This window comes from Spermophilus citellus (assembly GCF_964194105.1).
Source record: "Spermophilus citellus genome assembly, chromosome: 10".
Taxonomy (NCBI): domain Eukaryota; kingdom Metazoa; phylum Chordata; class Mammalia; order Rodentia; family Sciuridae; genus Spermophilus; species Spermophilus citellus.
This window is the reverse complement of record NC_138197.1, coordinates 117543172-117556480: the sequence shown is the minus strand read 5'-3', so window position 1 is coordinate 117556480 and position 13309 is coordinate 117543172. Positions and strand designations below refer to the sequence as shown.

The 13309-nt window shown below is 35.3% G+C and overlaps 1 protein-coding gene across 3 annotated transcripts in view; it reads right to left on the bottom strand.

Annotated features, from left to right (window-relative positions):
• UTP20 (UTP20 small subunit processome component) overlaps positions 1 to 11959 on the bottom strand; it is a 91404-nt gene extending 79445 nt beyond the window's left edge. For all 3 annotated transcript variants that reach the window (XM_081309298.1, XM_081309299.1, XM_081309300.1), the window contains exons 1-11: positions 11753 to 11959; positions 10762 to 10842; positions 7317 to 7383; positions 7082 to 7214; positions 6440 to 6628; positions 3980 to 4061; positions 3154 to 3291; positions 2491 to 2646; positions 1615 to 1761; positions 1402 to 1536; positions 327 to 404 (exon numbers count right to left, since the gene is read on the bottom strand). In XM_081309298.1, coding sequence (XP_081165424.1) covers positions 327 to 404; positions 1402 to 1536; positions 1615 to 1761; positions 2491 to 2646; positions 3154 to 3291; positions 3980 to 4061; positions 6440 to 6628; positions 7082 to 7214; positions 7317 to 7383; positions 10762 to 10842; positions 11753 to 11797 — 1251 coding nt within the window. In that variant the 5' untranslated portion in view covers positions 11798 to 11959. The remainder of the gene's footprint in view (positions 1 to 326; positions 405 to 1401; positions 1537 to 1614; positions 1762 to 2490; positions 2647 to 3153; positions 3292 to 3979; positions 4062 to 6439; positions 6629 to 7081; positions 7215 to 7316; positions 7384 to 10761; positions 10843 to 11752) is intronic.
• Between the last annotated feature and the right edge of the window lie 1350 nt (positions 11960 to 13309).

Here is a 13309-nt window from a genome sequence, read left to right as displayed (position 1 = left end):
TCAGATATTATTTTTTATGCTTCAAATTCACCTAAAAGTTTCTTAAACTGTTTTTTTTCAATTTTACTGCATTATTTTGTAACTACGTTAAAAATTATTAAAAACAGATTGGTTGCTATATATCATTTTAAATGCTTTAGCATATGGAATAAAGTTTTACCTGTAAACCAGAACTGAATATAATTTCTTTAAAATAAGAAGCTGACTAAAACATCGAACACTAAGTCTGTTTCTCTCCAAAAACAAATAAAAATCACAGAATTTCAAATTTGGTTATTTTATCACGACAGATTCAAGGAATATTCAAAATCTAGTATCTTGCTCACCTGCTCAAACTGCTTCATAGCAAACATGATTTCAGAAAAATCCAAAATTAAACGTCTTTCCAATGTGCTCTCAAAAATCTGCAAACCACGGGTAAAAGCTATTAATTTAAGTATAATTAGAGAATACCTTCCCCTTTACCCCCAAGAAAGTGAATATGCTAAGGGAATGGAGGGCACATCAACCAGCATGCTGTTCCAAAGCTCAGCCTTCTCCAAAGGAACTCACACAGATGCAAGGGGCATTGTTTTATCAATGACAGAGGCCCTGCCTAAGGAAGGATTTTCTCCAGCTCCACCAAATTGCAAAAGGGCAAAAAGCATGATCCTAACCTTTCCAATGTGTCCAGCTGCATTATGTGATGCTAGAAAGCATCTAATATATCCATTTTCAATCACACTTCCCTCCAAACCATCTCTCAAAAATCATTAAAATGTCAAGTCTCTTCGAATCATGCCCCTGCTTAGAATTCTTCCAGGGTTCACCATGACTTGTAAGATAAAACCCAACTTATTTTTCCAAAGCTGAACAGAGCTTTGTGGCTATCACATCACACTTCCTCAAGTGTCCATGTGCCCAGACTGTACACATTTCTCAATACAGGTCTTTGCTGACCCTTCTTAGTGTTTTTAAACTTTTATGACTGACAGAATGCTACAGAACCTTCAAGGAATATTTCAAATATAAATCTTCAAAAATGTTTTCTCTGTTCCTCAATCCCAGGCAGAATTAATGGTTATAATTCAATATGTATCTCAAACAAATCAGTTCTCTAGATTTTAACTACTGACTCCCAGGCCCATTCTCTAACATCACAAACTGTAGGGATTACAGGGTTATTCCTGGAACACCTAGTTCACTCATAGTAAGTTATCCATGTTCACTAAATATTTGCTCTTGAGATTTAGCTTTTATCCCACTTTATTTCCATTACAGCATACAACACATCTTCTTAACAAGATTATAAATTCCTTGAGGACAGAGCCTTTGTCATGTTTCATTTGTATTCCCCAGCAGGCTTACTCGATGCCAAACATGTTATTAACTACTCAATTAATATTTGTTGAAATAAATTACTTTTTCTATAGTTTCTCTGATGAGGGTCTCCGGCAAGGAAACATTTTCACCGAGAATCAAAGCAGAAATTACATCCAAGAGAGTTTCCCGGCAAGATGTGGAGAGATTGGGTATTTGTAATGTTTCAGACAGTACCTGCAAAGATAAAAGAAAAACAATGTAAAATCCACTTTTAATCAACAAGCTTTTAAACATATTAAGTTGGGAACTCACCTTACACACATCAGTAGGTTCAGTTACCTTTGATCCATTTCCATGTTTCACAAGTATCAGATATATTTCTAATAACCTTTTAATCTGTTCAGAACTTTCATAACAGTTCTTTTTTGTTACTTTGTTATGTAGATCCAGGAGAGATTCCTGCAAACAATGGATTTAACAGAGAAAATAACTGAAAGATACTAAACTCAATTTTTTATCCAATAATGAAAATGTTGTGACCTATTTGAACTTTTTCATTCTTTTGCTTTGGAAGGAAAGGACATTTATGGGGATACACTAGATAATGAGAGACTACCATTTATTGAATGATTAATTCTTAATTCTTTGAGGTAATTAGCATTTTCACAGCAACCCTGAAGTAAAGAATATTGACATCATCCTTACTGATCACATGAGACTAAGGAATAGAGACTTAAATTAACTTCCCCAAATTACACTAGTAGTAAGTAGTAGAGCCAAGATTTAAACAGACAGCGTGGATCCAGAGCCTCTCTTTTTTTTTTTTTGGGGGGGGGGAGGGGGTACCAGAGATTGAAGCCAGGTATCACTGGGCCACATCTCTAGAACTATTTAATTAATTATTTTTATTTTGAGATGGATCCCACTAAGTTGCCAAGGCTGGCTTTGAACTTACAATCCTCCTGCCTCAGTCTCCCAAGCAGCTGGGGTTACAGGTATGTCCAAAGGTTCTTGTAACACTATACATCACTGTATCTCAAGACATCATATGAAATAAAAAGAGTACTAAGGGTAATGGAAAGGAAAATCTTAAAATGTATGTAGAAGAGTGCTCTGATAGACTTAGAACAACAAAAAAAAACCTCAACACTTCTTATTATATACCCATCTTTAAAACTTAGAACTCACTTGCAAACAGTCAAAAAATGTACCAAAATGTTCCTTGTAGATGTGGAATACAGTGGATTTGGCCATGTTTTTGAGTGTTTCTCCAACTAAAATCCATGGTAATTTAGTTTCTGTTTCAGTAACTGGTCCTAGTTTTTGCAAAATTAGTTTCACTGCCTGTAGTAATACAAGAACAATTTAAATTATTTTTAAGTATTAAACTGTGATTTACCATTCTAAATTAGCTACCTTAAAAATCTGTTCAAGAATTACCAAGGATATGGGAGCTTTGATGGTTAACTGTGTCCCAAGGAATTCCCAAACTAGGGTGGGGAATTTTATTGTACAACTGATCCTCTCTACCTACTTGTGCCCATTGATATCTGTGTTATTACCTCCTACTATCCACAATGAAGAAGATAGAAATGACTCTGAAAGTAAACATACCCAGGGTTGATGTGTCAGAAAGCATTCTACTCTCAAGTATAGCTAATTAGAACCAAAAAAAGTACCTAGGGCCTACAGCAGGAAGCAATGTTATTAATCCTCTAATTTTCCCACTTAGTGCTTTGTATTTGTTCTAGGTTATCTATCCTTCTGCCATAACATTTGCCTAATTCTTCTCTATTTTTCTCTTTAATCCTTTTACATAGACCCCACCCACAACTTCCCATCATTAATTACCTGGCCTGTACAGGAGTGAAACATATTTCTAACTCCTTTGCACATTTCAAAGAGCAACTGCCCAACACCTTCCACCTTTTCTGGATGGTCATTAAGATCAAGGAACATTAAATTGAAAAGTGCATTTTTATCAGAGACCTAAAATATAAAATGAAAAAGTATATTTTCAACAAAAACATTCAAATGAAGAAATCTTACTTCCTATTCTACATATTCTTATTTAAACATACTTAGCAAACAAACATTTGTAATGTTCTTGAGTTACTACAATAGTGTACTCTCATTTGTACAATCACACAGAGGAGTGATGAATTCACTAGTATAATAGGAAGATACCTACCCAAAAAACTACATAAGGCAACATTCTATGATTTAAAGCAAATCATATATTTGTATTTTATGAGTGTGGAAGAAATGTGATACCTATTTTTTTGTTGTTGTTGTTACAAAACCCGTCTAAAATTTACTAGGGAAATTTTTAGACAAACGCAAATCACACTACGCTACCATTTTTCAAGGAAACTGCTACACAACTTCCTGTTCATCTTACTGTGAATGTATTACGGATTGGAATTTGAAAATACTTTTGAAATATACACACAGAAAGTTACCAAAAACCTAAATAACAATAGTGACCCCAAATTACATCAAATTAATTAGTGAGCAAAGACTAAACTTAACAGAGATATAGTCAAAGTAGTATCAGGTTTGTCTACGTATTTTAAAAAGTTAGTCCATAATAGCCATATTATTATAAAGTGTCTACTTCTGGTCATCAGATTCTTGATGATCAACTAGCAGCAAATATATAAAACATCAAACTAACCTTTCTCATCAAAAATGTAAAGCTTTCAGCAGCAAAATTTCTTATGTGTAGTTTTTTATGAGCCAGGAGTGTACTATACATGCTATAAATGAGAAAAATAAGAATTTATTAACCATATAACTCTAATAAAGATATACTACATGTCAGCAATAAAACTAACACTGTGCTAAGCATGCGAGGAATACCTAAGAGGTATAACACAAGTTTAACATCTTAATTACTGGGAGATTTGACATGTCAAACGCAAGACTTGAGAGTCCCACATTCAGTGGTGCTGGTCTTATAGCAAAGACTCCGTGAAAAGCTAAAACTAGCAGTGAGTTCTGAATGACAGAAATTCTGTAGGGAATGTTAGGATAAACAGAAGAATAAAGACAGAACAGGCAGCATTGATCATGGTCAAGAAATAATAAGGAGGCTATTCTGTCTCAAAGAGGAAGAATGTTGGTGGTGAGATGCAGAGGCTGGGGGAGAATAAAGGTGGGAGGCTGAAAAAAGCTGCAGAAAAAGTTACTCAGGTAAACAGATAGCTGTGAACACCAAGCAGATTAATTTGAACTCTAACTTACCTCTATGCAAGAACTTACTCTGTGTTACTTTCATTTAATCAGCACAAGAACTCTATGAGATGAGTATTCTTATTACTCTCATTCTACAGATAATGAAACTGAGACAGACTAAGTAACCTGCTGAAGGTCACATATCCATGCAGCTATAACAAATTACTTACATAAATTGGCCTCTCTAATATGGAAGAGCATGGAATATGAATCTCTCTCTCATTTTGGCCATATTCCTAGTTCCCAATAACTTCTTACAGCAGGTACTAATAAATAATGGCTAAATAACAAATACTTTCAGAAAGATTAATTTGGGAGCAAGAGAAAGGATAAAATAAAGGGGAGGGGGGAGAGACAGGTAATCCACTTGGAAAGCTGATAACATCATACAAACTTGGGCTGATGATAGAGGAAAATGGTAAAGGATAGACCCAAGAGACATTAAAGTACCTGCTGCAATGAAATAAAAAATCTTACAGTAGTCCACAAGACCCACCATGAACTGGCCCCCATCTACTAGTACTCTGACATCACCTAATTGGTCTTATTATTATTCATGTTCTTCATTGAACATGCCAGGCGTGTACCCCAGATGTTTCTCCCCCATTAAAATGTCTTGGTGAGAAGAGGGATTTTCATGTTTTATTTGTGACCATATCTCAAGTGCCTTCCAAGCAGAGCATTCAGTAAATACTCAGAGTACGTGTGTACATAACAGCATCAAGTGGATTTAGAGTCCTTGAAGAAGACTGTGTCAAATATGCTTTCAAGGTGTGATACAGGAAGACTGTCAGTATAACTGATAAAAAAAAAAAATGGGCAACCAAATGGGACTTGGTACAAGGTATGCCCTTAGTTCATATTTATGAGCACACGAATAAATAAAAGGTAAGAAAAGATGGTGTGAACAGAGATGTGTTAAAAACCTGGTTTTAACAATATTCAAGTAAAAATATCCAGGCCATTGAAGATGTCACACACTGAAAGCAAATAAGTTTAGAATTAAAGAATTTTTCTTAGGAGACATAAAAGTGATAGTTTTTATGACAGCTGAAGTTATAAAACCAAATAAACTATACTCCCCTAAAAACCTCATAGGTTGTTAATGACACAATCTTGGCTTTTAATCATTTTATTCAAAGCTTCTTAGAGAACTAGTCAAGAGTAGAAAAATACTTCTTTCTCATTCTTTGTTCAAAGTTCCTAAAAGAAAAGGGTGGGCAGGTAAAGGGGGTGGCACAAAACCACTATTCTATCCCATACCCACACTTTCTGATAGCGGGTAAACAGTTGACCGCTGATCTTAAGTATTCCTGTGGCGATTACCACGTTGAAACAATCAGGAGACCAAATCCCATCAAATACCAAATTTAAACAGTTAATAATCTTTCCTTAAAATGCTACCATGGAAGTCATTCTCCTTCCCTGTCTACATAAGCTCAAAAATACTGGGTATCTCTTTTGGCTTAGTAAGCATAATGGTAGCTGGGTAAATAAGTATTTAAGACAGGATTCTTAAAGAGTTCATGGGTTTTAAGGAAACAGCACTATACTACAAATAGTTAAAATGAAAGCTGTGTAATATAAATGATAATAAACAAATGCTTTCACTTCTGGTAAAGGTGCCTGGGAATATTTGTGGAAGTTATGAAATCCAAGTTAGGTTTGGATGACTGGGTATAATTTCAATAGTTGTAGATGAGAGAAGGTTAGTTCAATATAAACAAGACACATTCAACGCAGACTGCTAGTCTAGATAATGAGTCACTTTGGCTGGCAAATCAACTCTATATAAGGACATAATTAGGCATCAAGCTGCAAAGGTAGTTTAGAGTCAGGAAGCGGCCAGACAGAAGAGAAATATAAATAAAAAAACATACTGGAGAGAGAAAAGGGTCACCTGTATATATTGGACATGTCCTTCACCATCAATCTCCACAGGTACTTGTAAAGATATGACAGTGAGGTAAAAGCCCATTCTAATAATTCGGTGTCCTGGGTCTCTAGGATGGATGTGATGGTCAGGAAAAAATCTTGAAAGTGTGGATAGAAATCCATCTGCAGATCTCGTGCCAACTGTACAACCAAACTGGATTTAAAAAAGAAGAAACTGATTATGTAGTTTTTTTTTTAAATAAAGGCTATAAATCTATATGATGATAGATTACCTATGATCATCAGATTAATTAATTCAAAATACTTCTAAATCAAGTCTTAAGAGATACAAAATTCTTCAGATCTTAAAGTGTTCAACAAAAAAATCAGGTCAGAAGGTGCATTCCTTCAAGGCTGTAGTTACCTGCTTCCATAGTATTAAAAAAAAATGGGGTTCTTTTAGGAGTACATGACAAATGCAAAATTACACACCTAGGATTCTGTTTAATGATAATGCACATTTTCCTGATATTCTGATCTAACAGGAAAGGTAAATTCTTCTTGTTTCTAAATTACAAATATCTGATCCAAGGCATGTGCAGCTATAAAACAAAATCTTTCTTAAAAATTAAAAAAATATCAAATTTTCTCTCAAGATGTTACTTACTCCAAAAGGGGTTGGTAGGCAAAACTGTTCTTAATTTGCAGGTGAGTCTTCAAACTCTGAACGATCTCATTTTGATGATAGACCAACTGATTAAATGATTGGCATTTGCCAATAACTTCTTTGTAAAATTTGCCTGGGTGAAAAAAAGAGAAAGGAATGTGTTCTGCTTTCTATCACATTATTATTTAGCTGTTTTGAACATATAAAGTACAAATTAAAACAAAATTTAAAATACCGAAATGTTCCGTAAGATTTAATTCTCTCCATTTCAGCAGACCCTCAAAGAAGTAGGTTTCAACCTCCTGCCAAGATTAAAGCAGTCCATTAATCAGACAAGTACAAGAAAACTATGACAAAGTTTAACAATAATAATAATGATAATAATATTAATATGTTAAGACAATAACTAAGAGTTTAAAGTCTTTTTTAGTTGTTTTTGAAAAGCATGTTAACTAACACTTTAAAAAGCAATTAGAAATGATAGTATCAACAGATAATTTATAAAAACAAAGTTTTAGGCTGGAAATGTAAATCAGTAGCACAATGTTTGCCTTCCATGCACAAGGCCCTGGGTTTAATCTCCAGCACCAAAATATAAAAGTAAAATAAAAACAATGTTTTGTTGATTTGGTTGTATTGAATAATTCTCTAAAGCCCACAAAATAGTCACATAGAAAAAAAATTCTTTTTCTATTTTATTTTATTTTTTTGCAAGTTTATACACAGAAAAAAAAAAGTGCTGATTCTTTACAGTTCTTTCATGGTGATTTTGGAAATAACTGCTACAACTTTATGGCGAAGATATCTGGCATTTCTATTAATATTAAAAATAGATTTACCCTTTGATCTAGCAACTCTATAGTTTTTTGAAACAAAAAACTGCAAACATAGAAGTACAAAAATGTATATTCAGTTCTACTATAGTGGAAACAAAACAGCCTAAAAGTCCAACAATAGGAAAACTGTTGGAATAACTATAGTCTAAATATAGTAAAATATATTATGTGGCTATTGAAAAAGAAGTTCAATCCCCAGCATTAAAAAACAAAACAAAACAAACAAACAAAACCCCACTATATTTTATATTAAACTAGGAGGATATTGAATGTTGATATATTCCCAAAGTGACAAAAGCCAAGTTACACAGTGAAATATATGTTGGGATCTAATTTTTACAAAACAAAAACCTCTGTAAATGTTGGCGTATGTTTATATGAGTATGAGAGAAAACTGTGGAAGAATACACATATACTGAACCATTAATGATGATTTCCTTAGCAATAAGGAGAACTGTCTTTTTTCTAAGTTCACAACATGTTGGTTATCTCATTAACACAGCATATATGATTTTGTTCTTTGAAAGATAAAGCCAATAAGTAAATTATTACCATGCATGTGTATATATGCATGTGTGTGTGTGTGTGTGTGTGTGTGTGTGTGTGTGTGTGTATACAGAAAGACAGAGACAGAAAATACCTAGGCACATACCTGAACAACATGCCAAAAAAATTTTTTTCAGGGCTGCGGCTGTGGCTCAGTGGTAGAGCACTTGCCTAGCATGTGTGAGGCACTGGGATTGATTCTCAGCATCACAGATAAATAAATAAAATAAAGGTTCACTGACAACTAAAAAAATATTTAAAAAAATTTTTTTCCATTAAATTGTGTTTTGAAAATTTTAAAAGATAAAAATGAGATAAAATAAAAATAAATAAGGAGAATATAGGAAAAAGAAAATCCCATTAAATTTTATTTAGCACCCCCAAGGTAGAAGAAAAATAAACATTACAGTTTAAAATCTAAATGAAAAAGATACTTCTAGCATTCCATACTGACTGACACATGTCAGACACTTATGACATACCACATCCCTGCTCCTCCCACCAAGAGATGGAGTCTATTTCCTAATCCCATGAATCTGGCCTGGCCTCAAGACTTGCTCTGGTCAATAACATTCAATCGAAGAGACACTGTGACACCAAAAGCAAAGCTTTATGAAGTTTTGCAGCTTCTACTTTTACTCTCTTGGAAAGATTCTCCATCATAAAAAGAAGACTAGTCTATTGGAGAAAAAGAGGCGTGAGGAGAATCAAGACCAACAAGCCCCAGCCAGCTGCCAATCATGTGACTGAGGCCATTCTAGACCACCCAGCCCAGGATCCTATCCCATGCTCTCTAAATTAATATTCTACCCCTTAGTACTTTTGAACTTTTCTATGGCTTAAACTATAAACCATCTGCTGAATGTCAAATCTAATTCTACCTCTGAAATCACCTATTCTCGAGATCCATATACCCAAATATCTTTTGAATAGTATCATTTTCATGTCCATAGGTACTGAATATCAAATTCTACTAGTCTCAAATGCAACAAATTATCTTCTCTCCAAAACTCATGCTCCTCTTCCTACAACTCTATCTTGGTAAGTGACATCCTCAATCACCCAGTTATAAGAACCAAAACCTTTAACACTATTCTCCTCCTTCCTGCATATCTAGTAGGTCATACTTCCTTAGTATCTTTGGAATTCTTCCCTTCTCTCCATCTTGATTGGAACTACCCCATAATAATTTCTTACTTCAAATGACTACCAGATCCTTACAACTAGTTGCTCTGACTCAAGACCCATTCTTTCCTCTACACTAAAAACAGATCAAAAACTTAAAGCTTGATTCATGTCTCTCACTCCCACAGCTTCAAGAAAAATCTGAACTTAGAATGGCATATGAAATTCTTTCTTTGTATTGCCTTAAATGTGACATGCATTTCCTAGCCTCTGTTCCTTTATGTAGGCTTCTCCCTCAGCCTGGAATAGTGCTCCCTGTCCTGCTTGCCATGCCAAAATCTATACAAATAATGAAATTCAATTCAAGTAGCATCTTGTCTAGATCACCTCTTTGACACCCCATTCTATACCTCCAAAGCATTTAGGGTACTCTGTCTTCACTATGAGTTCCCAAAGCATTATGTGCTTACCTCGGTAACATGATTTAACACACTGAACCTATACAGAAGAGACAATGCATTCAAAGACACAGTGAGTAGACTTTGACTAGAGACAAATGAAGAATAAAAACTAAAGTTGAATTCTCAAGTTAAAGGCATGTTATACAAGACCTTAAAAGGTTAGTTAGTGGAGGAATAAAAAATGAATTGATACAGTAAAATAAGGAAGATTTCTGTCCAAAGGGATGACATAGTTAGAATGTGATTAGAACTGGAAAATCATGTAGTCTAACCCCCCAATTTGTTTTTTTAAGAGGAAACTAAGCCCCAGAAAAGTGACTTCATCAAAATCACTTTAAAATAATACAAATATGCAGCAGTGCTCAGAATGCACAAGAGAAAGGGAAAGGCTTGAATCACAAAAGCCAGTTGATTATCAAGTCAAATCAACTGCCTTTATAGCATCACCCAACAGAACTTTCTGCAAGGATAGAAAGAAATGTTCCCTATCTATACTTGTCCAATATGGTAACAACTAGCCACATATGAACGAGCTCTTTACATTTCAAGTATGGCTTCTGTGTTTGACAGCACAGGTCTAAAGCATTTCATGCTCATGTAAGAATAGTTTGAAAAAGAAATCACTTTTATTAATAGAGAAAACTAAAAAAAAAAAAAAAACAGGAAAAGCATCACAAATACTTTAAGACTTTCTAATATCACATTTTCTTACCTCCTTATAACTTGCTGTTCTATCGATCCGGTGAATAATATCAATATTCACATTCCCCAAGCGTTCAGCAAATGTAAGAAACTGGGGAAGGAAAGCATATTTAAGATACATTATCATTTAGTACTTATAGCATCTTGAATATCTGAGTGCTATATAATAATCATATGTGGGCAATTTTCTTGTGGAACCCCCCCCCCAAAAAAAGTGTAAAGCTTCAAAAACCCTTATGTGCAATCATTATAAATAAATGTATGCTTTGGCATTTCAGACTTGTATTTTCTATCAATCATAAACTACATCATAAACTACATGAATGAATTTTAAACTAAAAGCAAGCATCACTGATGAAACACAAGGGTAGTATAAAAACAAATGAATGGCACAAGACTTAAACAAAGACACTGCATTACTATTGGAGGATAATTAATTTTTCTGTATATTTGCATTAAGTTCTTCCAGCTATGTCATTTCAAATAAGATTTTCATACTATACTGGTAAACCTAGGTAAACGCTGACGATTATAGTATCTGGATTTATTAGTTTCACACCACTACACAAGCGCAGGGACCCAGCTAAGTTGTTGCAATAAGTGTGATTTTTAAACGCATACATTACCTACAGTTTTAAAGACCTGGAAACAAATTGTCAGGAAGTCCTCAGAAAAAGAGCTACAATAGCCATTAGCTGGAAGTCACTTATCTTTTCCCGCTGGATTTTTAAAGATAAAAAACCAAGGGAGATTCTGGGATAATAAATTTCACTCTAGACTGAAAGGAACCCGGGATGGCCCAAATCTCACAAGCTATCAGCGAAAGTTTGAAAACTTTCCCTCTCCACTTTTACTACACCCGGAATCTTCCACTTTCGCCAGAGCCTCCTGACAAGTGTCCCACGCTCTGCCCAGACTCTGCAGCCCCAAGAGTTCCTGTGCCAGTCTTACAGCTGAGGCAGGAGGTACCCGCGGCTCCCGGCCCAAGCACTCGCGCTCACCCGGTAGGTGTTCTCGGTCTTGTGGGAAATGGGTTTTATCTTCATGGCTGAAGAGGGGCAATGGCATGGAGGGCCTCGGAAAGTGTCGAAGAACTACAACCAATGGCTGCCAGGAGAAATTGGCTCGCGTGCGGTACTCTCCGAGTCTCAGTGGCCCAGTCTTTCTCACGTGCGGATGGAGTCCCGGGGCAGCGCCATGTTGGAAGCGGGGAGGAGCCTGAGCGGGTCACGTGGGCGGAAGAAGCGTCGGAGCAGGCGCACTCTCACGGGTCGGAAGCGGGCGAGGGGCGGGGGCGTGTTGTCCTGGCTGGCACGTGGCTGCGGTGTTTTTTTTCTCTTGATTAGCAGGTTAAATGTTTTTATTATAAAAGAAAACATGCGTGGTGCTTGGGACATAGCTCAGTGCTAGAGCACTGCCCTGAGTTCGATCCCAGCACCCTCTAAAGCAAAAAAACAACAACTAAGTTTTCATAATTAGCAGCGAACATTAGCTGCTCCTTACTATTACCCTGCACCGTGCAAAAGCTCCCCATTCATAATTTCACAGTAAAGCTGATTGTGAACGCTAAGCATAAAGGAGGGTTGTATCTTCAAGCCTCTTTGGCACGCTAGGAAACAGATTATGCAGCTGGTATCTGAATTTATGACTGAGGTCACTTGCTTTTAAATTCTGATAACCACTCTGCTTGGAATAAATTTTAAAAACAGAAAAGGAAATTTAAAGAAAAATCTTTTACTTTCATGCACTGTTAACTCATTTGGTGTTTTTCCCATTTTAATGTCTATGCATAGCATATATTTAAATAATTGTACAATTTTATACATATACACAGTTTTTAGATATAATTTTAAATATAATCCCCCACACACTTAACATTGATTTGTTCAAATATTTGCTTAGAGTCTACTATGGGCCAGTATTCTAGGAGTGAACAAGAGATAATATTAATAATTATGTTTGTAAATATTTAGTTTGAGTTCCTTACATCTTGGGGGAGAGCCGAGGAGAGATGTTAAGTAGACATGCATACATAGCTGTATATATCAGCATAGAGATCAGGACTTAAGATGTGACTTAAATACATTAAATACCCCGAAATACCTCAAGCCTGAGATACTGGTGACTTGTAGGAGAATCAGTGAAGTAGAAATGGATTAGTCATGGAATGGAAACAGAGTCAGTGGGCAGCTGTCCTGGACACTGAGTGTAGAGAAATCACTGTTGTATTATAACAATGTGACAGTCTAATTACCTTGGAAGTACAATCATGTGTGGAAGAAAAGAAACAAAATATTAATGGATCAAGGAAGGAATCTGGTGAAAAAGTACAGTAGGCACAACATATTGAAACTGTTATTGCCATTATATCACAGACATTTTCAATGTCATTGCAAGGTCATTTAAAATATTTTAATGGCTCCATAGAATTTATGGATTTTACTTTTTAATAACAAAATATAATAAAACATTGAGATACCCCATAATTGGTTTCCAGTAGGCTAATAATTAGCCTTTTTTTTTTTTCCTCTTGCTCTCTTTAGGATATGCTTATCCTT